The sequence below is a fragment of the Orbicella faveolata genome, unplaced genomic scaffold (assembly GCF_042242905.1).
Source record: "Orbicella faveolata isolate gen_17 unplaced genomic scaffold, um_ofav_v1 contig_3, whole genome shotgun sequence".
In the NCBI taxonomy this organism is placed as follows: Eukaryota; Metazoa; Cnidaria; class Anthozoa; order Scleractinia; family Merulinidae; genus Orbicella; species Orbicella faveolata.
Window position 1 is genome coordinate 3,532,862 of NW_028301558.1, and position 26,525 is coordinate 3,559,386.

Below are 26,525 nucleotides of genomic sequence, written 5' to 3' on the forward strand. Positions count from 1 at the left end.
TTACTGATAAAACTGATATATCTTTATTGAAAATATTCGAATTACTAACAGAGGTTGAGATATGTATAAAAATATGGTTACTTCCAGCGATAACAAAATAAAATCACTGTTTGAGAGCAAATTTAACATTTACAAGACAGATTTAGGGGAACAGTTTTACGTTATTAAGTCCGAAACAGAACTCACTCTACATCTTTTGGTACGTCCAAGTTACGTACGCTTGTGAAATAATCCGACTAGCCGACAAAATCATCCAGCAGTTTTGTACTCGCTGATTTTCCGAACATAAAACTCGTTTCCCCAACCTCGAAGTAGCATGACAGACTCGGATGATGTTGTTAAGAACTGTGGTTTTATACTAGCTATGAAGTTACGTAGCGTATTTCTCAAGATTGCAATGCTGATTCAAAGAAATCGGTCCGAGATTAATTAAACCTCTTGGGGCCGGGTCGTTCAAAGCCCCCTTAAGCTAACCCAGGATTAGCGAGAATTTGGATTTCAGTTTTGTAACTCTTCGGGTGACGTTTTCTGTTTATATCGTTTGTCCGTCAGTTTTGAGCCTGCGTGATCTCAAAATGCACAAAACATAAAAAGTGAAAAAATTTTTATTCAAGAAAAATTAATACTTCGGTTAACTTTTATTCCTGGGTTAGCGTTAACCAGCAATCGAACAACCCGCCCTGACCGATGAACCTGAAAACTCCGGCAGGAGACACCGCTGGACAAGAGGTAATCGCAGGCTTTCTATTGGTGTTGTTCCTCATCATCGGATTAAAATAACAAAGAAAACTAAACTTTGAGTTTTAGTATAAAATTTAGCTCTTTCTGTAAACACGGTTGAAGCGTTTTTCGAAATATATAACACTTCGCGTGTTTAAATAACGGTATTGTAAAATTGACTGGATACCCAGACCAGCCTGAATTTAACACAAGAAATAGAAAATTAGCCACTTGTGTTTACATAGCGACATGTACCACATTACTTGCCTACATCTTCAGTTTGAACACGACATTCAAATCTTCCGAACGTTCTGTCCTAAACAGAACAAACGCCTTTAACCAAAACATGGCATGGCTTTCACGACTTCAAAGGACTGCCTTAGAATTGACTCCATGAAAGAGCCTTTGGTAAGGTCGGGCAAAGCTTCCACGATTTCAGTGCTTCAGACCAGTGTAGGGTACTGAATGTTTCCAATACGCTGTGTAATCACAAGTTGTTTTTTTCTATTTCTCAACCCCCCTCCCCACCTTCACCAACTGTGATTTCTATCACATTTATCCTTATACTTTTAATATTAGAATGAAGAGAGAGTGACTACAAAACCCCATCCACAATACGCCGGAGAAATTTTGAAGGCAGAGTTTTCAATCCGGACACTCATCAAATGTTTTCCGTCCACACTACCCCGGAAAAATTTGAAAATGCAACAATCACCGGCGGCAGAAAACCTGGAGTGTACCCTTAAGGGTTAACAAGACGTCCTCGTTTACAAAAAGCTCCGTTTTTAAACTGTTTTCCGTCCACACTAAAGCGCAAAGCCGACGTTTTCAAATTCTTCCGCTTTGAAGAGCGTTTTCGAAAACCAGCGTTTTCGAAAACCTCCGTTTTCAGTCCGGATTAGTGTGGGCGGAAGGCCTAACCGTAGAAATAAAGCTGCGTTTTCAAATTTCTCCGGCTTAAGGCGAACCAGCATAAGTCGAAAGCATAAAGACTGTTTAAGGAGGTTCATAGAAATACGTCTTAATACAATGCGAATTTCATAACGCAGAGATGAGAACAAGAGAGAAACCCATTTGGCTTTTCTCGTATCACAAAGAAAAGGTTCGCGCTTAAAGGAGTTTAACTTCAAAATAAATCATTGCTCATCCTAAATCTCACTACCTGATAATGCCAGATTCTCCTTTTAACTCACTCTAGACATATTTTCACCAAATAAGTAAAAAAAGCCGTAAAATATTCTAAAAAAAAAAACGTTTTAATATGATGCAAAGAATGTATCAAAATACCTAACTATTAAAACACATTTTAAACTAATTATTCATTTTCTCACTACAAATTTGTAATACGACTATTTAATTAGAGGGTGTTTTTCTCAGGTTCAACCTCGGAAATTTTCGAAAGTGTATATGTGGAACATCACGAAAGTAAATCGGTCAACTGTTGATATAAATGATCTTTTGGGGTTTGACGGCGCGGGCAAGTCATTCATTTAGTTCAAATCTCGCGCGAAACGTAAGCATACGCCTGCGCTGATGCGTCCGTGCGCCCGGCAACTAATCAGAACAAAGACGGTGCCTGGAATTGGCTGGCATTTCCCGCGCTTATCAACGGGTAGTTGGTCTTGCTCAGAGTTTTGAAAGCTCAACTCAGTTAACGCACCGTGAAAGACTTTAGAATTGCCCTCGAGACAAGAAACCACCTAATTGACCTTTCCTTGGGTCATCTAGAGTTCATCATTTCGAACCTGAACCAGAAAAGGACACCTCTTCAGTGACTGCTGAGCTAACTAAAGTCATAGACGAAGTTAAAGTTCGGAGGTTCAGCAGGTACTTGTGGTGGGGTCTCAGGGATGGTTATATTCTCCAAGTCTAACAATCTGAGTTTCATTTCCATATTAAGAAGGGTTTCTAGTTCTTCGTGGGACTCCGAAGACGGCATCTGTGTGGAAATGTTAGAACATTCAGAGGCATGGTCAATGCAACAAAAACATGACGGGTTCTATGTCGCTCAAGGCTGGTTTTCACTAACCCATAAGTGCGAGCATAAGCAACATCCACAAATATAGTAACTGGCTGTTTTCCTAAAAACAAGCTTTAAATCCCATTCAAAACAGGCATAACGGACCCACAAACGCAGAAACAAACAAATTACTTTGCATGTTTCCAGAAACAATTAACCTCCGTAGGAACTGTTTCCCGTTTTGCCCGCCAACGAAACATTTTTAGTTTTCTGGGAAACAACGTTGTGGGGCCTTAATCAAAGGCTAAAAGCCTGCGAACAGAGTCAACATTAGGATAATGTAATCCACAATGGCAGATACGCGGAGGACAAATATTTAGATGGTCTAGAGCTAACTGTAGTATTTTTTTTTTTTTCGCGAAATCTGAGTGACTCAAGCCCGAAAACTTGGCAGAACCAAACGACAAGAGGGCGAGCTATGAGACAAGCAATTTGCCTCTCACTAGAACGACTATGACAGCCTAGGATGAAGGTGTACGAAAAACGAGAAGCTAATGTTTCGTCAGTCACATTCTTGCTTCCTGCACTTGATATAAACTTTTTCACGGGGGTACGTAAATTCACAACCTTACCTCTTTGTTGAGTAGCGTTGCTAAACCGTCTGTCCAAATGGCAAACTGAAACGAAGTGAAAATAATCACTTGATCGTTTCATGCAAGAGCTTTCTTCAAGTTTTCCACTGCATGAAGCGACATGCAGTATTGGCAGTCCATCGTAGGTTACTATACAGTCACGCCCTTTTTCAAACTTCTGGGTGAAATGAAGTGATCAAACACTCCCCTCCCCCTCTGGGTTCAACCCCCATATAGGGTAAGGAAGAGACAGTTCATGGACAGGACAATTGCACAAAACGAGGATCGGAAAACAAAACAATCTACTAACACCAATACTAACCATTGCCGGGTTTCCTGCAATGAAGTCGAGATGCTTCTCATCTGCCTCGCTCTCGTACATAAGAGAAAAACATAATGATACATATCCCTGTGAGGAAATGAAAAAAAGAGCTTACACATACGAACAAATATTCCCAATCATTGACATATTTTTAGTGTCCCCTCCCTTGTAGTTTTGAACCAAATTCAAATAGCTTATCTATGACGGAGGAGACAGGGTTGCACATTTAGATGAAATGAACGATTTTCTGGAAAAATTTCAGGTTAACAATTACTAGAAGTACATAAAATTACGCTAGTCTATTTACTGGTGTATAAAATATTTCTTGGTATTTCATTTCTCCCTTCACTTTACCTCAATCTCATCAGTAATTCATAAAGCAAAACCAAAGCAATTCATGACGGTGACAGAGGTTAGGAAAGCTTATCTTTAAACGCGAGCAAGCAGGTGAGCGATTTTACGATTTTATTCCTCCACATACTCCTCACTTTTAGTTTCGATTGAGAAGATGTATCGAGATTGTTTGATCACACAGCCAAACACCTCAAGATTCGTCAATAACACTCCGCCGCGCGTTGTATTTTCAACTTACTTCTCGCAAACCTGAAACTAAATATCTTACTTTGCCGATTTTCCGATCCTTGCTATGAGGACAATCCTTTCCAACCAGCAGGTTGTTGATTTTGGCGATTGGTACTGTAAAAATAAACAATATATATGGGTTCAGTATTGACCTAGTGCGAGGACAAGATGGCTGGGTATTGGTCAAGTTCTTTTTTTGCGAGTTTAAGGACCGAGACAGAGTCGAGGTCCATAACCTCGCAAAAAAGAACGAGGCCAATATCCAACCATCTTGACCGAACAAGTCTGGTCGATAAAGGATCTAATATATGGCTTTCGGGGAAATTTTTCTCGCGGGACACGGCGGGCAGTCCCAAGCGGGCAAGATAGCTCCATCTTGCCCACTCGGGTAGCCAATCACAGCGCAGGATTTGACTCATCTTGCCCGCTCACGGAGCTGGTCATATAATAAAAAAAACTTACAAGTGTCGCTTTTATGGCAACGAGTTACGGCAGGAAAAACACTACATATAGTTTGCTGTGACGGAGTGCTCAATATTTTTTGTTCATTTTTTGGCTTTTTTCCCTTCCGTCCTGTTATTTATTTTTTTGGGGGGGGGGGGAGGGTAGGGGCGAGGGGGAGGGGAGGGGGTTGATTGCTTTAATAGAAAAACCCAGGCATAGTATGTCTGGCAAAACAGAACAACAAGCTTGGTACACATTACACGATATTAACTGACAGTGCCACATGGAAATACTGCTCTTTCATTTGCATAGTTACACAGCAGCTAGGCTTTCACCTAAAGAACCATTTTGTACAAAATAACGAACAGCTCCACTTGAAAGTACTGCTAAAAAACGTTCACTGGAATGGTCGCACACGATGGGGTATATTCACAGAATAATCACAGCACCACACGAAAGTATTGCCCATCCACAGACAGGAAGGCCAGAGGACTCACATTTGTTAGGAAGATTTTCTAGCGAAGGCGTCTGGCCCTCTTGACAGTCGCCGTAATGGAGAAATTTTAAATTTGGTGACAATCTACAATACCAGTACCTATCTGCAATGACAAAAAAAGAAACAATTCGCTATAAGCTAAGTAATACGTAATTTTTTCAGTTTAGTTGTTTGCTGTAATGAAAATCCATTTTGCGGTTTCCTTGTGTATCAGTAGCTAAAAGAGGTATGAAAGAAACGTGTGTAACAAGCATCTCTTTGACTAAACAACTTCAGACTTCGTCAGTTGAAATACGAAGTTTTTTGATTGCAATAAACGAAACTTTATTCTTTAAAAACGTAGTTTCTAGCCAGCTTATAGTCAGCGACATAAAAAGTCGAAATCGCCGAGTTCCACCCAGAATGCTGCCTAGAAATTTAGTCGCGCGTGTAAAAATGTCGCAAGTAGCCCTAAGAAGAAACGAAAACCACTTCAGCACTTGGGAGGCGTTAAATCACCGTGTACCTGTAGAGAAATACCGACTTCAAATCTCTGAAGCAGTTCTGCACAACACCGCCTCATGTTTTGCAATAGATCTGTTTCTTTGTTTGTTTTGGTTTTTTTTTTTTTTAACCCAAATTCCCTTAAAACATTCTCGTGTCACAGCCTACCCATCTCATAACAACGAGGTTGTCCACAGGTCCTTACCTCTCCCTCGTGCCCGACCTGGGGCTTTGTCAAATTGAGCTCCTTGAATAAGCTGATCCAACCTCTAGAAACAATCAACATGAGTTGATTAGAGTTTTTTCTTTCAGTGTCACGTCCAATATTACAAAGCTTTACATTTTTTTATTCATTCTTTTCAAGATCGATTAAAATATTATTTCGGCTTAACGACAGATTTATCATTGATTTATTTTAGTGTTCGACCTGAGAGTTTGGAAATTAATACACTGTCATTTTTATAGTAACTGGTTTCAACCCAGGAGTATCAGTAGTTCATATAACGTGATCGTCCGGGTGAGGGTAGTTCTGAAAAGAACTGTTGTTGGTGACTGACGTTTCGACAACCTGAGCGGAAGTCATCTTCAGAGTCAAGTGAATAGTGTTTGTCAGTCGATGATGTTATAAGTCTGGTCCGTTGAACGTGATTGGTCAGTTTAGCCATGATGGTATATTTGTTGGCATCACCATTTCTCGTGGCTTGTTTGTGTTCAGTCAGTCTCGTGTTAAGGTTTCTGCCAGTCTCACCAATGTAGGAAGCCTGGCAGTCGGAGCATTTGATCTTGTAAACTGCTCCCTGTCTGTTGTTAGGTTCGTTCCTGTCTTTAACATTGGTCAGTAAGTGTCGTAACGTAGTTGTAGGTTTGTGGGCTACACGGATGTTGCAGGGCTGTAGGATCCGTGAGATGGTCTCAGAACTGCCCTTAATGTAAGGTATAGGCACTGTAGTAACAGGTGTTGGGTTACGAGCCACGAGAAATGGTGATGCCAACAATCACATTGCTGTACATCATCAACTGACAAACCACAACATTGACTGGGACTCTGCTCAGTGCTTAACCTACAGTACAAACTATTTTCAACGACTAACTCTGGAAAGCTGGTACACTAACCTAGAGCAAACGCCTCTTAACAGATGTCAACAACTACCGGCACCTTACAAACGACTTATCCACGACGGAAACGAAACCGACAAACGGACTTCTAACAGACCGACTTAATTTGACTAACAATGGACGGACCAAAACCCGACCAATTTGACTAACAATAAACAGATCGAAACCGACCAATGACTGATGACAAACTTAACACGAGTCTTTCAGCCAATACCATCGCGGCTAAACTGACCAATCACGGACCAGACTGACAAACACTATTCACTTGACTTCCGCTCAGGTTGTCGAAACGTCAGTCACCAACAACAGTTTTTTTTCAGAACTACCCTCACCCCGACGATCACACTATACGAACTACACCGTCATTTTATTCGCGTCACTTTGCGGCTCGGCAATGTATTGCTCTTTCTTGGAAATCAACAAACATGAGTAACAGAAAATATAACTGAAAGTGAAGAATGATAATCGCAGTTAATTTTCCAATCTAACCAATTGGAAAGAAGAAGCCTGAAAAAAATCAGAGCTTCAACGGGATTCGAACCCGTGACCCCCGCGATACCGGTGCGATGCTCTACCAACTGAGCTATGAAGCCACACATTGGGAGCGAGGTCAATTAATTGAGTTCATATCTTCCCGTGAGAAGTGAAATGATGTGAAGTATATATGAAATAATTCATATTTGAACTGCGGTTGTAGATGAAAGTGAAGAATGATCATCGCAGTTAATTTTCCAATCTAAGCAATTGGAAAGAAGAAGCCTGAAAAAAAAATCAGGGCTTCAACGGGATTCGAACCCGTGACCTCCGCGATACCGGTGCGATGCTCTACCAACTGAGCTATGAAACCACACATTGGGAGCGAGGTCAATTAATTGCTTAGATTGGAAAATTAACTGCGATGATCATTCTTCACTTTCATCTACAACCGCAGTTCAAATATGAATTATTTCATATATACTTCACAGAAAATATAACTCTAAACCAAAATTTCATGAACGCAGACGAGGTTCCCTGAACTCTAAAAAAACATTGGATCAACGAGACAAATAAAGCTGCTCGATGCAGCCTATTATTGAAGGAGAACTCTAGTTCTGCCGTTTCTGATTCACAGGACAAGAAAACACGACACAAAAATGTGTTTTCTCCTGCGTTTTTCGCGTTTCGTGATTGTGAGTCCTTATAACCAAACATCAAAGAATCTTACCTGCTGTTTGACTAATTCTTTGAGTTCTGGAAGCACTTGTTCTCTAAGTTCTCTGTGAGGAAAAAAATCAATACGTTTCTGAAGTTTTCAATTCAGTTGGTACAGGTAAAAATGTGAAAGTAGCAAAGCTAAAATGGACAAAGGTGATGCCTACATGTCCATGCCCTTCACAGCAAAATTCTGTATACACAATATCAATCTTTACTCAGAAAACTCTCTCTCCTCTCAGTGTTGAAAATATTCCCGTACTTGCAGAAGACAACCTCTTGATTATTATTAAATGCTCGCACGAACTCATAACATCTCTTAAATACAGCCTTTCACAGCGAGTCAAGAGTTGTTCGTGAAATCTTATTTTTTGGTGTTACCACAGGAAAAGCAAATCTCTACTTGCTTTCGTACTCACACAACGGGTTTGGCTTTCAGTTCCATGATGTTTCTTGCATGTATCTCTTCTTGTAGAATTTTAACAATTTGTGAATATCCTAAGTTGAACACATTGGTCTGCAAGAAAACAAGATGTCAGTTAACGAGTATTGACCTGAATAATTTGAACGAGTCGTCCCATAGCAAGTGAGGGTGGTATTACAGTTTCCATACGTGGCGGACAGTGGTGCAGTGGTACCGTAGGTTCTCTCGGTTTCATTGGAACGAAAGAAACAAATCTTTTGCCCAAGTTTATGGAGAACCACAAGTGATGAAAGGAAACAAAAACTGCGAAATATAGCTATTTTACAAAGTTATTAGCGCGTTGCCGGTCTTCATTTGATCGTCGTAACACCAAAACCTAAGTCACTCTCGTCAACCATGACAAACGGTAACAACACGATGAACCATGGGAACAGAAAGCAAATACATCTAGCCAGCGCTAAGGGCGGCAAACTGGTTTGACCAAGTCGCGATTGGTTTTTGTTTCGCGGCTGATTGATTGAGAAGAAGTGCGAGTTTTTTGAGCCAATCGAGGTAAGTAGTGGCGCAAAACCGAAGTAATTCCGGATACCTTTCGATTTAACGAGTCGAATGTGGTTTAGCGTTGTCTGTATTCTTGTCGACAACGATATGCGTCATCATAGTGGTCAAAATGTTGTGGACTCACGAGGCGCAGCCTCGTGAGTCCAAAAAAGTGGATCTTATCAAATTACTTATTATATCTCTCAGTTACTACGCGCACTGTGATTGGTCAATTTAGCGGGCCGTATTTTACTGTACGACCCGCTAAATGTTAAAGCTGTTTTCGTTGCCAAAATGTTTCGTGATTTATCGCCAAGTATTCCTAAATTTTATAGCAAGTAAAAGTTTAAACCTTTCTTTTACTTTAAAATGTGAATTAAAACGCGCTAACGACTTAACAACGATTGCAAATTGACTCGTTTTGCTTTCGACGTGCGACAGAGATTTCAAGCCAGTCCGCGTGAGTAGAAATCGTTCCCGAACCCGTCAGACACAAAGTAGAGATATAATAAATATCTTCCTAACCTCGTCTTCTCGGACCGTACTGTAAGTCACGGATCCTCGGAAAAAACTCGGTCCGTAACTTACAGTGCGGACCTTGAACTCGGTTAGTAAGAGGTATTGAGATACTACGCGTGCTCTTATTGGTCAGTACAGTTGAAAAAAAACCTACGTTCCACTGAGCCGGTAACACACGGTTTCCGAAACTCAGAACACTTACGAGAACATAACAAACGGTTCCGGCTTTCACTGGCTGACCTAATATCAATAACACGAATGTCTTTTCATGCAACATTAAAATGGAAATTTGCCAGGAAATACAGGACCAGAAAGTGGTCGCAAAATATAAAAATAACTGATTTTTTTTTTCCTTGGCTAAAATCAGTTTGTGCCGATTCCGTTCACGCTTGAAATTAGCAGGAAGTTTCAGTAAGCGCTTCAGTGATAATCACGGTCTGTGGAGGACTCTGTGGGCCTTCTTCGTGGGCCTTCTGATCTGATCAGTGTAGCTGGCCTTCACTGATAGACTTGTTTGTTTAAAAAGCAGTGAAAAGATTTCTTTCGATCCAACATTAAGATTATAGTTTGAAGTTCAATCAAGCCCAATGCAATAACACGATAAATTAATGTCGTCGCCATTAAGCTTTCAAGCAACAGTTGTCGCGTAACAAAATACAGAGAAACAAGGACTTCACAGCCTTCAACATAACGTAAGTAAATAAATATTGAATAAATTTCACAACAGTTGCTTAAACTAACCTTCATTTCAATCGCTAAACTTTTGAAAGATATCGATGAATCACTTCCCTAATGGTATGAAGTTTATACTGCAAGCAAACTTTCCTTACAGTCTTACACTTTCATTATGACTGCATCCGGCCACGAACTTCCTGCATTTCTCCGTCAAAGCACTTTTGAATTTTTGAATACAACTTATTTCTGCCTATTCCTTTCCTTTCCTAGAATATTTATAGTGCTAAAACTTTTCGTCGCTTTGCTCAGTGTATTTTGTGTGTGGAGCTGTAGACTGTTCATAGTTTTTCAACGCACGCAAGTCTCCCGTTTTGCGCCAGCGTCCAGTTCTCTCGCGATTCTATCCGCGCGTTCAATGATCGAATAAAAATACGAGAAAATAGAGGGCTGTGAATAGTCTAGTGGAGCTGAGTCTGCGGTGCTTTCATTCTCTTCACCTTCACCTAGCTTCTTTGTGCCTCGTGGCACATAAGGCCTTTCATTCTTTTAGCTTCCGTGATTGGTTTGCCACGTCATCTCATGAATTTGTGAGAATAAGCAACGTGATCAAGAAAATAAAATGAATTTTCCTCTCTTCGACAAACGTTTCCTACAGTTATTTCATAAAAGCAATAGACCGCTTTTCAAGGAGTTCACCGGCGCAATAAATCTAATTGGGACGTTGGGAGAACACTCGAAAAGCTTGTAAATCACGAGCCATTTTACAAGTTTTTCCGTGTTCTCCCAACGTCCCGCGTGTGTTTATTGTGCCGGTAAAATCCAAGGAAAAGCGGTCTATTGTTTAAGAAACCTCTCTAAAAGCGCCTGTCTAGAGAATCGGCTAATTTCTGCATGCTTAAAAAATTTTGTCTTTAGGTTTATCTGGATTGAGCAACCAATAGAAAGTAGATAAAGAAAGAAGCAATATCTTACAACTTAAAGGAGATCAGGCACAGCATTTAAGTTATTTTGGCCATGCACAAAATTATCTTTAAATTGAATGAAACCTGACAATATTCGTTTACTAAGATATAAAAACACTAAAAACATAATAATAAACCAAAAAGGAACAAGGATGGTTAAGGATGGAAGAGATTAACACGGATTACAAACGACGAAAAATTTGGGCTACTCCTTTCAAGATGCCCAAACCATGACGTAGCTTCTTTGAACTATATATGCTATTTGACTTGACTCACCTTAAACAATTCCATGGATAGATGTTTATCTTTAAGCGCTCTGCAAATCTGATCCTTAACCACCTGCATGACACGACTGAAGTCTCCTGAGGTTGCTCTCATTTCTTTCCACGTCTTGTTCAAAAGTTGAATACAAATGCAAAAGAATTCTTCAAATGCAAAGTCCATGGTGAAGAAAATCGGGTAGAAGTCTTTCCCGGAATCGGAAGCTAAAACAGAGCAAAAAGATCAACAAAGATAACCGGTCTGGACAATATCTCTTTCCTACAAAGGGGCAAGTGAGATGTGACTAAGCTTAATTGAAATCTAGCAATTGTTTCTAAGTTGCAAGTGAATATATAAAAGACCTTAAATTTGAACTGCAAAGAAAGATCTAAAGGTATGTATGATCACTGCAGTTAATTAACTAAAGTCTGCCGGGGCCGGGGGGTGGATTAAATTTCAGGCTTGAACGGGATTTGAATCCATGACCTCTGTGATACCGCTGCAGTGCTCTTACTGGCAATTGAGCTATCAAGCCAAGCGGGAGCCACCCTGCGAGCAGAGCCTCTTTTATCTCCGTTTGCTTTATCTCTTTTTTACAACGGATATGTACCGTAAGAAAAGGCGCTACTTGCAGGGTGACTGGGAGCTGGTCATGTTGGAAAAGAACTCCAGTGTTCAGACTATACTGGCAGTTTTAAGAAATTTCGCACGTATCTAAACCATCACTAGCCTGACTAGTTTTTTCCACATTGCATTCCACTTTCCACCCACGCCAAAGTTAGTGATCTTCATTTCCTAGTGGTTCCTGTTTTCCTTTCTACAAATTAAACCACTCTTGTGAAGATTACTACGCTGAATCTATAATTGACAATCTCGAAGCCATTTTATTCCACTAGGTTGCCTTGTGACCAGAATTGAGTCTTCAACTTACGCGCTTCTCCACTGATTTCCAGTACTTCACACAGCATTTTGGTAAGAGCAATACTGGTACGAGCAAACGGGCACTCATAGTCATCACCTCGACCAAGATTTTCCAGAATGACCTTGACAGAAAAGGTAACAGTCAGATTTCCCTTGAATCACACAAAATGTTTTTACGAACTCACTTTAAACTTATCTAACTTGAATGAACAAATGTGGGGATATTTCTTGGTGTTAACCTCACCAGTGAATGGCGTAAAAAAATTCAGCAGATAATTAACAATACCACACTAAAACTCAGTCGCTGATACGGCAATGGTGTAATACCAAATATGACCCAACTTGTTTTTACTTTTCGTAACTTTTACCCTGAAAAATGTTTGTCCGCCGAGTTTTGTGTGTCCACATACTTTGACGTCTCCATAGCAACCATGTTTTGACAGGTTGTTCTGCCTTAATTTGTAATTTCTGTCTTTCATTCACGAGTTTTTTTATGTAGTTTTTTTACGGTACACGTAGCTCACGGGCTTCAAATGCAGCTTCATTCTAGACCACGAAATATTTACGATATAGTGATTTTCCCATATACTGGGCTTTTCACGTCTTCAAGTCTAGTTGATAAACTAAGGGTGAATTTTGTCATAGAATATTAAAATACCCTGCGATACTGGTCCTCATGTTTCCGCGCAAAGTAAACCATCGTGTGCAAAGGAAGAAGGCCTGGTGGAACTTCACTGAAGTCATTTGCTGGCGAATCAACGTCCTGTAAAAGTTAACAGGAGTGCTAAACTGTAAATACTCACAAAATGAATGCTTCAGTGTAATGTTCATGTGATTCCTAATGTCACATTTTTGGTAAACTCACAAACGTCAAATAGGGAGTCTCTATTTCTTTGCCCTGATGAAGAGCTAATGCCATAAAAGTTAGTTCTATTAACCTCACAGAACACCGTTCTTCAAACAAAAATAGCACATGAAAATATATTTTCAAGTTGAAGGCGGTACACATCGATTATAAGAATGGCTTTATAACAAAGTAATAACATATCCCACATCAGAGCCTTTGAAACTTGTTAGGTCAATTCGAAAAGGTTTGGTTTGATACCGGCGTTAGAAGTCCTTTCTCCCCCCCTTCTATAGGCTCTAACAGGTCAGTAAGAGTTCATCCAAACCCTCTGTATAAGGCAAGGCCATAAAACCGGTCCGAATCTTAGGTATATCATTCCTTTCTGGAAACAGAGGTGAATATGATTCACAGCTCCCGTGATTTTGTCGAGTTTTGCCTTTTCGTCACCACAGATCCACCACTGTTATAACGGCCTTAAACTAAGTAGAAAAGCCAAATTTCTTTTCTTCTCAGCACGAAAACCTGACGACTTCTCAGTTTTATCAGCTTCTGCCTTCAACTTTGACGTCACAGGTCAGTAAGCCTTGTCCTATTAATAATTGTTACCGCAAATGTTTGCACTCTTCAACTGTGTCATGAGGTAAATTCCACATAATTATATAAAGCAAACAAGGGGCTCACCACAAAACCGAGTCTCTTTAAATCTCTGTACTGATCCCCGGCTTGTGAGAGAGGTCTTGAACTAGGCCCCACGTTATCTAATTCAAACGCCACACGCCGCAAAGTATCGAGACTTTCAAAAAGGTTCTACAAAGAAAAGAAATTTCAGTTAATTATGCTGAAACATTCCAACACATGTCACAGAGTCCCACAGATGTAGTTGCTTTACTAAAATCCGAAATGTTTCCAAAGGTAGGGAGGAGACGACATCTACTTCGTAGTGTTCACTGCGACGAATTGCCGCCGTGTTGTGGCAGAAATACCTGAAGTTGTCCTAAAGTTTAAGACCGAGATTGTCGATAGAAAGAGGCACTGTGCCGTTTTATAGACTGAGGTAATACCCTGTTTTTCATTTTGAGAAGGTTTATTTGTAAGCATACAACACAATAGTGATACACTAACCTGATTTTGAGCATTGCCTTTTGTGAAGATAAAGTCTACAAGCAGACTGCGGAAAATGAGAGATTGATATACGTAGAGCTGGTGTTCCATTTCGTTTTTCATGACTTTCGAGTCACGGATTATATCCTGTTCACAAAGAATGATTTGATTAAAATAGCGCATACACTTTGAAAAGTGCGTTAATTAAATTCTACCCCCAAATTGTCGCTAACTCACTTGTACAGCTTTAAATGTGCTTGTATTTATTTGGTGTATCGTCAAACTAAAACCAAACGCCTAACCATCATACCCGATGTGTCAAATGACAATGAACACAGTGAACCAAGTAGAACCCCAAGGAAATGAGTTTTACCAAGGATGTTAGCCTCCTTTGCAGCCGTTACTTGAGTCGTCACGCAATGTTATGTGACAACTCAAGCCTTGTCCACACCACGCCGGAGAAATTTGAAAACGTAACGCAGCTTTATTTCTATGGTTAGGTCTACCGTCCACACTAACCCGTCAAGAAAACGGAGCTTTTCGAAAACGCTCTTCAAACCGGAGGAATTTGAAAACGTCGGCGTTTCTTTTTTCGTGTGGACTGGAGCTTTTCGAAAACGATGATGTCACCATAGTCCTGTGATTCCCCTGCCCGGGTTTTCCTCAAACACAAATTCAAAACGACCGGTGATTGTTGCGTTTCCAGATTTCCCCAGCGTAGTGTGGACGGGGCCTCAATAACGGCTGCAAAGGTGATTACAGATATAGCCAAAACTTCCAGAACGTTTGGTTGGAAATGAAACCGCCATGGTTCGAAAACGCTCTGGGTATTCTTTGAGGTCTACGCTACGAGCATGATCGCTATAACCATACATGAATTCACAATTTTACATTATTTGGAAATGGTTGTCTTCCAGAATAAGTACAAACGAAATTTCCGTTCCATTAGCGTGTTTCTTCTACTTCCAGTCCTCTTTAGCAGCAACCGCGTCATATTCGTTGATAGCGTAGGTGCTTAGTATAATTTCCATTGGTTAGTCATCTAATTTTGAAAAACCCTATTCAATAATTCAAAGTCATTCCAATTGGGTTCATCTAGCAAAATTGGTAAGCATCCCTAAAGTTACGATTGGTTTTGATATTGTATCTGGTTAAACGAGTGCAGTAGGTGACTAAGTGACCTGGCTGGAGTTTTCAATCATTCAACATAGTGAAGTACAAGCACTGACAACAGAAAAGAACAATGCTTGTTCTGAAAACAACTTGCATGTGAAATTATTCCACGTTTACTTTGACACCAAAAGTACTGAAAACCGATCTACTACTAACAAAAGGAAAACTCCGCTCAAAGAAGCCAGAGATGACTTACATTCATAATGTACGTCCTTACTCCTTTTCTTGAAAGAGTATCTGCAAATTGCTAGAAAGCAATTCCAAGAAATAAAACAGTAAGAGAAAAATACACTAAAATTATTTTTAAAATGCTGGAGGTTGACTCAAAATAGCAATATTGGTAATCACTCTGCAGTTCCACTAAAAATTTAAACAAAACTATTTTTGACTTATTACAGGGGTTTCATTAACGTTTTCAGCAGGGGGGGCAACTGATTTTCACACGCGGGCAACACGTTTTCATTTGAACTTCTTTATAAGAAAAAATCTTTCCACTAGATGGTCAAACCAGCTGGTCAAAATCATCCTCAAAGCCAGTTAATCTGCCCGGTGCCCAGTCCTAAATGAGAGCCCTGGATTGCCCACAAATGTAGCTGTGCCTGCGCTAATGGACACTGGTGTACACTGCCTTTCAGATAGTCGTATATTCCTTTCTCTGCACATAGAGGAGGAAAGATTGTGCGATGAGCCCACCACATTTACTGGCACACTATACGTAGTCATACCTCTGACTGGAGAGAGGGACTGTGGGAGTATATTTGTCTTGCTCAAGAACATATTAAGACGGAATCCACCAGAAGTTCGAGTAACAAGTGGACAAAAACCTAGTACCAAGATTATTTACATCGTATTGCAAACTTCTGTACGACTGTTTTAAATATCTTCTAAAAAAACATTTCTAGCAACACCAAACGTCGAAAACGAACGCTGAACTTCATATGAAAGACTTAAAAGTATTGGTGAAATGAAACTGATGTTCTCTGAACTTTGAAATTTATTTTCTTTCGTCGGACCATGGAAAATTGTTTTCGATGTTATTTCAGGCAATTATTTATGTATTTAGCTTTAGAAAATGTAACAATGACTGCATGTAAAACACTTAAAATTATTCTGATACCAGATTATTGTCCACTAAAACCTGAAATTGCTCGAATTTCTATCGGATTTCATCTTAAGTTAACACAAAGACCTCGACTAAGGTTGAAACTTGAACTGTTTGATTCAGAGTCCAGCACAAGCCGTTAACACACTGTGGGTTGACTATACCTTAAGTAACAAATTTTAACGATAACTGCCGAAATTCTCGCGTCCTCATTGACAACTTTTTATTGTCAATAAGCGGACAAACACATGAATTTATAATTTATGCGATGCGTCAACAAGAGCGGGCAATTTGACAATTTTGTTATCGCAAAAAACAAATTGATGTCAGTTTCTAATGCATCTGTCCTGTTATTGACAATGAATTTCGTCATAACATTGTCAAAGTAGTCTACGGATCCACTCGGCTATCGCCTCGTCGATCCACAGCTACTTTGACAATGTTATGACGAAATTCATGATCAATAACAGGACAGACGCATGAAAAACTGACGTCAATTTAACAAACAGCAACTAAATCACATTTGTAATAAATTATATGAAACGAAAATGTTTTGTATGGTATGAACTCACTCTTTTATTTGTTGTTCGCATGAAAAGGCTGTTGATAAGGGCAATGGCATACAGTTGAATGTCTTGATTAGCGCTAACAAATAAAAGCAAGAATAACGGGTTACTATATATAACTATCAATAGACTAAAATTAATGACAACAGTTAGAAATACTCGTTTATAACAATTTCAGTTTAGCCTCTGAAAATAGGGAGATTGACACCATATACTACAGTGTAGACATTGTCAGTTTGCCAGCCTTTTTCAACTGCATCACTGATCAAATGATCGATGTTATTCCATAACATAAGTGGCAAAAAGTCCCATTCAACAAAGTTAGCAGCAGGTTTACTAATGACTGTACTGTATGGTACTTACTTTTTAAGATGAAGGACAAGATTCTCAAAAATTACTCCTTTTTCTACAATTGGATAAAACGTTGAGCTGATGGACAAAAAAAACCCAGATATTCAGTTTTCGAAAAAAAAAATTGAACTTCTTCATTCATTCTTCATTCTGTTTTGAATAAACTCTGAGCCAACTGAAAACAGGTAACATAAAGGTGGCAACAGAGGAGAGAAGAAATCTACTCAGCAGCAGCACTCTTTAAAGGGAGAGAAGCCTACAGGCTAAAGGAGAACATGTGGTGACCCAACCACAACCCACTTACAGGGTGGTGGCACAACACTGAGAAACCAGAGTGCAAAATGAATGATGCGAAGTGTTCAAAGTGAAGTCATCTTTATTTAGGCAGGGTAGCCCCATCAGCCATAGGCTGGTATCAAAAGGGGCTTTGCGTCAAGTATGAATGTGGGAGACAGGGCAGGAAAATCAAGCAAGTGAGCTAGCAAGATACTGCAAAGCAAAAGCACATAGCAATGCTCCTGAAGGCTTCTATACCTTTGGTACTGCTGCTCAGCATTGACTTGATTTTGACTCTGCCTAAATTTCATTACAAAATGTTCACTGTACAATACGTATACACTGTACATGTATGTTAACTATCACTGATTTAATTTTAGGTAAGTTTTTTTTAACATATTATAAAAATATATTAATTAACACTGATATGGAAACTATATATGACCTTCTAGTGCCCATAATGTCAAAAATGTTTTTTCGCTCATCTAATTCTAAATTTCACCTAATGAACTTCTGCAAAACAATTTTTTGATTTGGATAAGACACAAAGTTTTTAAAGACGTTCAAATTTGCTGCCATTATGGTCCACCATTTGCACCAGTCTTCCTAGGTTTGAAGTGAGTCGTGACGTAGGTTCAGGAACACGTGATTTGGGTTGTGACATATCTGACTTGAAAACAAGTGGGAATTTTGCTTCAGAGTTGTCTACATTTAGTTGAAAATGCCGGAAAGGTGCGTTGCTACTCTTCGTAACGACGTTAATGATCCAGAAAACAACATCAGTCTTCCTGAATCTACGTCACAGGCATCAGTCACATGGCCATTTTGAGCACATTATTCTTGTGATCAGCAGCAGGGGTTGACAACAAGAAAATAGAATTTTGAACTTTGTAAAGATTTGTAAAAAAATTGCGTTTTATCCAAATTGAAAAATTTTTTCGCAGAAGTTCATTAGGTGAAATGTAGAATTGGATGAGCGAAAAATTTTTTTGACATTATGGGCACTTTCAGAGTTCAAATCAGTTTTAAAGTGAGCTGCTAAATACCTGTTTGTGGACACAGCTTCTAAGATAGACAGACATCTCTTGAGCACTGTAGGATCCACTGAATTTTTCTTGTTCACAAATACTGTCAACTAAAAATATTTGGGAGCAAATTAATAGATTTAATAATAATATTAAACTGTACAGTATCAATGACAAGCCCATAATATTATCAAAAGTAATGCCAGTTTTAGAGAAGTTGTAAATATGACTTGTTCGTTTTTCCAAGTAGTTTGTCTTGCTGAACGTAACATAAAGTATTAAGGTGAATTAATATTAAATTCATTGGTATCCATATATACACTGGGTGAAGAGAGGCATTGTGAGTGTAAAGTGTCTTGCCTAAAAACATAACACAATAACCCCGGCCAGGTCTTGTACATATTTAATAGGGAGTCCAGTGCACTTAAGTGGAGGCGCTGTGGCCTCATCCATGGTTAGTGCACCCGTTTCCGGATCAAGCAGTTCAGGTTCAAGTCCTGGCCAGGGACATTGTGTTGTGTTCTTGGGCAAGGCACTTTATTCTCACAGTGCCTCTCTCCACCAAGGTGTATAAATGGGTACCGGCAAATTTAATGCTGGGGGGTAACCCTGTGATGGACTAGCATCCCATCCAGGGGGGAGTAGAAATACTCCTAGTCGCTTAATGCTACGGAAACCAGGATAAGCTCATTCCTGATGAGCCACTTGGCTCGTATGCAGACTATATCTTACCTACCAGTGTACTTAAACCATTAGGCCACCATACATGTCTTCCTGTTACTTAAAATAACTTACAACTAAATCTCTGTGAAATTGTAAGGTTAGGATTTAAGAGGTAATAGGTAATAATTACATTTTTAATAAAACCATGTGTGAGGATATCCCATGATACTTCACCATGATCCATAAGTTCATGAAAAGAATTGAGGCAGTGGGCTAGAGATTCGTTACTCCTGCAGAGAACAAGAAAAATAAGCTTATGCAAGTGCTTTATTTTTCATCATTGTGGGAATTGGGGGAGCTACACATGTACAGGTTGATGATTGAAGTCCTCATCAAGAAAAACTCAACAAGAAGATTCAACTTCAGTTGTTCATAAACAGCCAATGATTTGTTCATGTCAAGAGTAGAGTATCTTCAGGAACAGAAGGGTGGATGACAACTCACTCTGGTTTGTTCTCTACCATGTTAATAAGAAGCCCCAGACCATTCCTTTTGATAAACTCACTGGCAAAAGTTTGATCCTGTAAAAAAGAAGAAAAAAAGAAAACAATTGATTAGAATTTATGAGAGCATGTTGAGGATGAGGATGCTGTAGCAGTGAGAGCACATGCCTCCCATCAGTGTGCCCCAAATTCATTTCAGCATTCTGCCATACATTTATCTGGGTGGAGTTTGTTACTAGTTTTTGCCTTGCTCTGATTATGGTTTTTCTCTGGGTACAGGGCTTGAGAAAGTGCTGTCTGGTCATCCACGGGTAGATTTTCCTGCCAGGCAACTAAGTTGTCATTATCAATTGCCCAGTGGGCAAGGTCCCAGACAAGTCATCAGCCAACTAAGTAAAGACAAAAGTAAACTAAGACTTGCCCAGGGCAAGCAAAATTTGAGAGCTGCTTGTTCAAAGGGCAAGATGGATTTAAAGATTTTTTTCGAGGCCTGCCCAGGGTATTCCAGTTTTCCTTCCTCCAGGAAAAAAAAAAAAAAAAAATTTTAAAATTCCAATTTGACCTGCATGAAAACCAGCCAGGGTTGAAGTGAATTTCCTCTTAATAATATGTTAATTTACGTACCCACAGAAAAACCTTCAATTTGAAAATAGATCCAATTTTACTGCACTCATGAATATTTACATGTACTTTCTATTTTAATTCCTGGATACCAACACTGGCAATAGCAGTGTAACCAATGCTTGGCGCTTTGATATTCTGATGACAGATAGACCCCTAACCTCTGATATAGTGGATAAAGCTGACAAGGAATTCCTTTTTTCATCAGGATTGGAAGATTGTAGACGCTCAAATATTTCCTGTGCAAGTTTGGCCTGAAAGATAACAAGAAAAACATAAACTAAGTCAAATTGTTACATGTACATGTACAGACTTCCAATGAAACTGAATGTGAAGCAAAGTTAGTAATTAAAATGAATTATGTATTAAAACACACTGTGTTGATGGTGAGTGAAGTGTTCCTGATAGCAAATTAAAGAGAATGTGCCTCTGAGCCATGCAATCACAGCACACCATTTCAGCAACCATCCTTAATTTATTTGCCAAGTTGGAGGTATTGTGTGCATAAGTATTCATGACAAGCTACATGTATCAAACAGTTCCTATTAATGTTAACGAAATTTCTGGCAATTTTATGTTCTACACTTTATTCTGTCATGCCAACTCTGTTTTAGTTGAAAAACTCTACCCAGTAAAATTGAAAAAAATAATTAAAAACAAATCTGTCATAATTTACTGAACTACAGTATACAACAGATCATCATGTCTAAATATGGAATACAAAGTTAATTTTACTTACTGGTGAGAGTGTAAGCTTCAGTACCGCCCCATTCTTTATTGCACTTCGGTTCTACATGGTGGAAACAACGTGCAAACTTTTGATTTTATCCATTGACGTATACTTTAGGAAAGGTAATTATATATAGATGGAACCTTTAAAACTGGGCTTGTACAAGTAATCCCCTCTTCTGTTTAACACAATTTGCCATCCTTTATTTATAAGTTAGATGTACCAAGTGAGAATGTACTAATCAAAATTAAACACAATTTATAATTCAAAGTCAGAGTGAGTTCTCATTATTGTTAACAGGCAGCTGTCTGGCAATGCAGTTCAGCAAATGCACCTGCAGGTGTCACGTTCCCAACTCCAGTCCTTGCTGGAAGTATCAACTGGAAGATGCCATGATCAACCTGAGCACAGTTATGTGACTTCAGATCTTAAAACTGACTTAGTATTTCATTTTTTTTTACTATTAATCAATTAATTATAACAGGATTTCATTTATACCTTACAGTGTATACATACTTATTAACCCTGTCATTAATAATAAACCCATTTGTCCAGCTCAAATTACCTGTTACATGTACATGTATATCAGGGATGCAGTGGATATTGCATGATTACTAGTACAATGATGTGATTGACATGATTTAAGCATCACTTACTTCTTCAGTTATGTAGCAGTTGTAGTCAGAGTACTGGAAAGCATACTGCTCTGGAATTGGTAAAGACCAACTAAAACAAAAAGATGGAACATTCATTGCTACAGAGATATATACTTGTCAAGTTTATGATTTTGATGTAACAAGATAAAATTGGTAACCAGATATGATATGGAAAACCTACCAGTAATTACTTGTAATAGCAATGCCTAAAACTACATGTATGTCTGTCAATTCATTTACTATTTTTTTCGTGATATATGCACTAGTCATTTGAAACCCCCTTCCCCCATTAGGGGATACCCATGGCAAACCGGGGGTTTTCACCTCGTTTTCACTTGATTTAGGTTTCCCGGTAGTCAAGGAATGCACATTTTTTCAAGCTTTGCTATACAATGCAGGGGCTGACCAAGGGTTTGGCAGGAATTTACAGAAAACATGGAGGCTGAACAGCTAGCGAAAAAGGTATGATTTCAATCGCTGAATAACATGGTTTATCATGCTAGACTTCAGTGATATGAAAATATTCCAGTGAAAGCTCCCTGAAGTTGTTAAAAAATATCATAATCTATTTATTTTAATGAATTGTGCTTGATGTTTAGAGGGTGGGGGAGTTCACACTGAATTTTTTCCCCATAAGACGGGGCTTTCACTGCATTTCAGTGACAGTAAAAGTGAATGCTCTGAGTATCTCCCAATGGAGGAAGGGGTAGGGTTTTCAAATGGCTGGTGCATTACTGGATCAAATGTACAAATTGTTTTTAGCAACCTACAGTGAAACCTCTATTAAGCAGACACCCTAAGGACCTTCCCAAGTGTCTCCTTAATAGCGGGTGTCCGCTTAATAAAGGTTATAACAATTGCACAATGACTTTGTTTGTTAACAATTAACAGTCAACGGTTGCTCTGTACTGTAATCTATCCAGAGTTCAAGTTCATCAGCTTTCATTACCAACTTTAACTTGTGTGTAATAATGCCCTTTCCATACAGCAACAATAATGAGGGTACATTTAATCAACTAGTTCAAGGATGTAATCCAATGACACATTGTCAATTCAGTGCAGAGTCCACTCAATAGAGGTTTTTAACAATAGAAATTAGCCAAATACAATTTATTTTGGTGTACGTGTCCGCTTAAGAGAGGTGTCTGCTGAATAGGGGTCCGTTTTAAAGAGAAATATAACACGTTAACATCGGGACCAGGCTAAGTGTCCACTTAATAGAGGGTATCCGCTTAATTGGGGGTCCGCTTAATAGAGGTTTCACTGTAATATTATTGTATATTCTACTTGCCATACATACAAAATTCATGTTTCACTGATTTCTTATCAAGTCCATGGAAATATCGATTGACTTAAGAAATACATTATAACAAACTTGAATTCCTTTCCAATTACTGAAAAGATGTAATTTTGAAAATGCTCAGTATGATCCAGAAAAAAACTGTACCAAGACACCTAAATGACTTCTGCAGGTTTTCTTTACAAGCTGATATTAAGCGAAACCAAACCAAAAAAGCTATTTTAATTGATGGATGCAGTCTTGGATGCAATGTAGTGGCAGAATTCAGAAGCATGAGAATTATAGGAACTGCGAATAGTCGCCTTCACCAACATTATATGTAATTTCACACAACACTTCTCCCCAATAACAACTCCTTAAACCTGAACTCATTCTTTTCCTTTTGCTTAAATGACCACAGCCACTTTGACACCTCTTGGTAGAAAATGGGTATAAGTCACTGTTTGTCTAAGCTTTGCTAGATCACTTCAATCAACTTGAATACCTGCTGCACCTGTCTCAGTTGCCTCTTGATGTCTAGTGTTCAGCAAATTGAACAGGTTAAAGGCAGCAACATAATTTAGATCTGTATGACATCTCTGATGCCGAGGTCATGATAAGACATGTCTTTTGATTGGTGTACATGTAGTTGGTGAATTTGGGCAAGATTAAATGTGAACAAGACCGTCACTGGCTATGACCATGCATAGGAATGTGGTTAGGGTTTAAGCAGTTGTCGGTGGGATGGGAAATTGACAGCATAATGGCCCATTAAGTTAGGGGTAGAAATGTGAACAGAACTATCTGGTGTGGTGTTGGAAGCATGACTGTGTTATATGCATAAAACACCAGTCATATATACAAATTCTTAAAGCACCTTGACATGTTTACACAGACTCTCCTCTGCATGTGAATTTGCTTTCTCATGAAACAGCAAGGTAGTAGAGCTGAGCAAAACATATCCTTCGTTTTTGTTGCTGGAGTCCAAATATCTTTGTTGTACCTCCTAACTCAAATACATTTTCCAGTTGGAGGAGAACGGTCATGTGTCATGGGTCAAAACTCCCTGGCAGGGGTGAACAAAACTCACTAACTTCCTAGGGAAACAACACCTTGACCTTTCGACTTGCATGTGATCAGGACATGAACCTAACCGCAGCAACTTTTGTGCCAGCCTACATTTGCAAATGATTGCAAAGGGGAACATTGAAGAACTCTAGCTCGGGAAACAAAACTCACTGTTTCATGTGGGACCAGTCAGTAAGTGCTTAAGTACTATAACAATGTTATTGCACAATTTGCACACATTTTGCAAGGATTTTCTCCCATCCTTCCCTGAACATACAGTGTACAGCATGAAGAACTTTGTGAAGAACTAAACTTTGTGCTTTGAACTTTGTGACAAGAGCCTATTAAGTGACACAGCCAACTGATGGATTGCATAATAATTCAAAATTTAGCATTGGAATTATCCACTAGCTTCTCATTGGTTTATAAAAATAGAACTGAGCTTGCATCAATGCTTTCACTGGTATTTAACTAAAAAAACATTCCTTTAATAACAGTACATGGCACATGGCTTTTGCTTCTATACACTTATTTGATGAGTATTAAGAGAATGACTGCTTAATGATTGTTAAAGCGATTGAGGGGTTTACATCCCCCTTATCCCCCTCCCCCCCAAACCCCATCCCTCACTAAACATTGACATTTTGAATTATCCCCCAGGCCAAAAATGGTGTTCAAATACCCCCACCATAGTGTCAATCAAATTCCCTTACCCCAGTCCAAGGGGATATAGTCTTGAAAGTCAAGTCAAACTTTATTCAGGCAGGGTGGCCCCATACATGGCTAAAATTAGAAATGAAAAAGAAAAAAAAAATCCCCCTCTTGTAAAATCCACTTTGAACTTCCACTGTACTTCCACTGTGTCCCAAGTATTGTTTTATATATGGCAATTAAATTGTCACTTATTGGTAAGCAATATTTACTGTTACTTAAAGCATAGCACAATGCTTTGAAGGCCTTTTTTAGCTGCTACACTTTAATGAAAGTTATTATATGGCTAGCTCCGTGAGTGGGCAAGATGAATAAAATCCTGTGCTGTGATTGGCTACCCGAGCGGACAAGATGGCACTATCTTGCCCACTCAGGTCTACCCGTCGCCTCCCGCAAGAGAAATTTCCCCGAAGGCCATATAATATATCCTTTATTGACCAAGCTTCTTTTTTTCGTTCTTTTTTTGCGAGTTTATGGACCTTGACTCCGTCTCGGTCCATAAACACGCAAAAAAAGAACTTGGCCAATATCCAGCCATCTTGACCTCACACTTGGTCAATAACCCATATGTGCTTTCTCTTGATACCCAGTTTCGCCATGATTTCTAGGCAGCTTGTTTTAAATCCCCGAGCCCACTTCCCTACACCATATGGTGTAACATTCCTTATCCCAATAATAAATTCCCACCTGCTAGGGCACATTAACAAATGAAATGCTTGGGGCATACAGTACCTGTAGGGGGAGGGGATGATCGTGTTGATGTTTCTATTTTGATAGACACATTTTAATAGTTAATTGTTTGTACCAAACACAAAGTGAAGTTGTAATATCACTGGAATAATCAAACGATCTCAAGTACATGTAAGCTTTCCAGTGGCTTATTTTTCTACAACTACATGTGCAATGGACTGAATGTGTTAACAGGAAACATGCATAAGGATATATAAGCTTACTTACTTTGAGCATACTTCTCTGACAATTTCATCTAATGGTCGATTCTATTTAAGGAAACAAGAAGTTTATTAACAGCTTAGCCTTGAATAAATGACAATTGCTATCGTTCAAGCAATGGATCAATGATATCTTAGATAAGCTAATTATCATCTAAACTAGCATGAGCCTCATAACATGAAGGTAAGTTTCCTGTTCGAGAGCTTTGTATACCTGGTCAAATGTTGTGAGTAATGGCAGTTGACCCTCCTTCTCGATGGCAAGCTTTATCACTTGACCGCTACGAACGATCGACATTGTCTTTTAACTCCAAAAATGCTTCTTGAAGCCTTGTTCCTTCTCTTTCCGTGTATTGATCAAGGTTGTTCAAGTCAAAACCCACTCCAGACACTGCCCTTCAAAAACAACATGAAACCTCTTGGAAGCATTCGTTCGAAGCCAGAGCAAAGATTCTGGCGTTTTACCGTCCAGTAGTGACGTTTATCAAACAGAACATGTCTGCAGGTATTATAAGAGCAGGACAGCTAGAGGCACAGTGTTAAAACGACAAGGAAATATCAATAATTCGGTGGAACAAACTGCTGTGTTACTTCCGACTGAGAAATCACCCACACTCCTATGCATGAGCAAAAATGTACCGTCCCTCCCCTCGCT

At 39.2% G+C, this 26,525-nt stretch overlaps 1 protein-coding gene across 1 annotated transcript; it reads right to left on the minus strand.

The window, feature by feature from the left end:
* On the minus strand, nucleotides 1-26,515 carry LOC110040238 (engulfment and cell motility protein 1-like). The gene is made up of 24 exons (XM_089298264.1): nucleotides 26,085-26,515; nucleotides 25,878-25,918; nucleotides 21,863-21,932; nucleotides 21,216-21,266; nucleotides 20,638-20,730; nucleotides 19,857-19,933; nucleotides 19,543-19,642; nucleotides 18,711-18,799; nucleotides 17,401-17,466; nucleotides 17,044-17,116; nucleotides 15,566-15,616; nucleotides 14,218-14,343; nucleotides 13,777-13,902; nucleotides 12,907-13,011; nucleotides 12,259-12,370; nucleotides 11,343-11,551; nucleotides 8,366-8,463; nucleotides 7,960-8,011; nucleotides 5,845-5,908; nucleotides 5,158-5,259; nucleotides 4,257-4,330; nucleotides 3,635-3,721; nucleotides 3,313-3,357; nucleotides 1-2,659 (listed from the first exon to the last, which is right to left on the minus strand). The coding sequence occupies exons 1-24, from the start codon at nucleotides 26,166-26,168 to the stop codon at nucleotides 2,504-2,506; spliced, it is 2,151 nt and encodes a 716-aa protein (XP_089154390.1). The 5' UTR covers nucleotides 26,169-26,515; the 3' UTR covers nucleotides 1-2,503.
* Between the last annotated feature and the right edge of the window lie 10 nt (nucleotides 26,516-26,525).

What these genes read in the sequence shown, in the direction of transcription:
- LOC110040238 (XM_089298264.1), bottom strand. Translation starts at nt 26,168, where the DNA reads ATGTCGATCGTTCGTAGCGGTCAAGTGATAAAGCTTGCCATCGAGAAG. An exon ending in TACTCACAACATTTGACCAG is followed by an intron (nt 25,919 to 26,084) that starts GTATACAAAGCT and finishes TTCCTTAAATAG; the next exon opens with AATCGACCATTAGATGAAAT. An exon ending in CTGAAAGCCAAACCCGTTGT is followed by an intron (nt 8,012 to 8,365) that starts GTGAGTACGAAA and finishes TTTTCCTCACAG; the next exon opens with AGAACTTAGAGAACAAGTGC.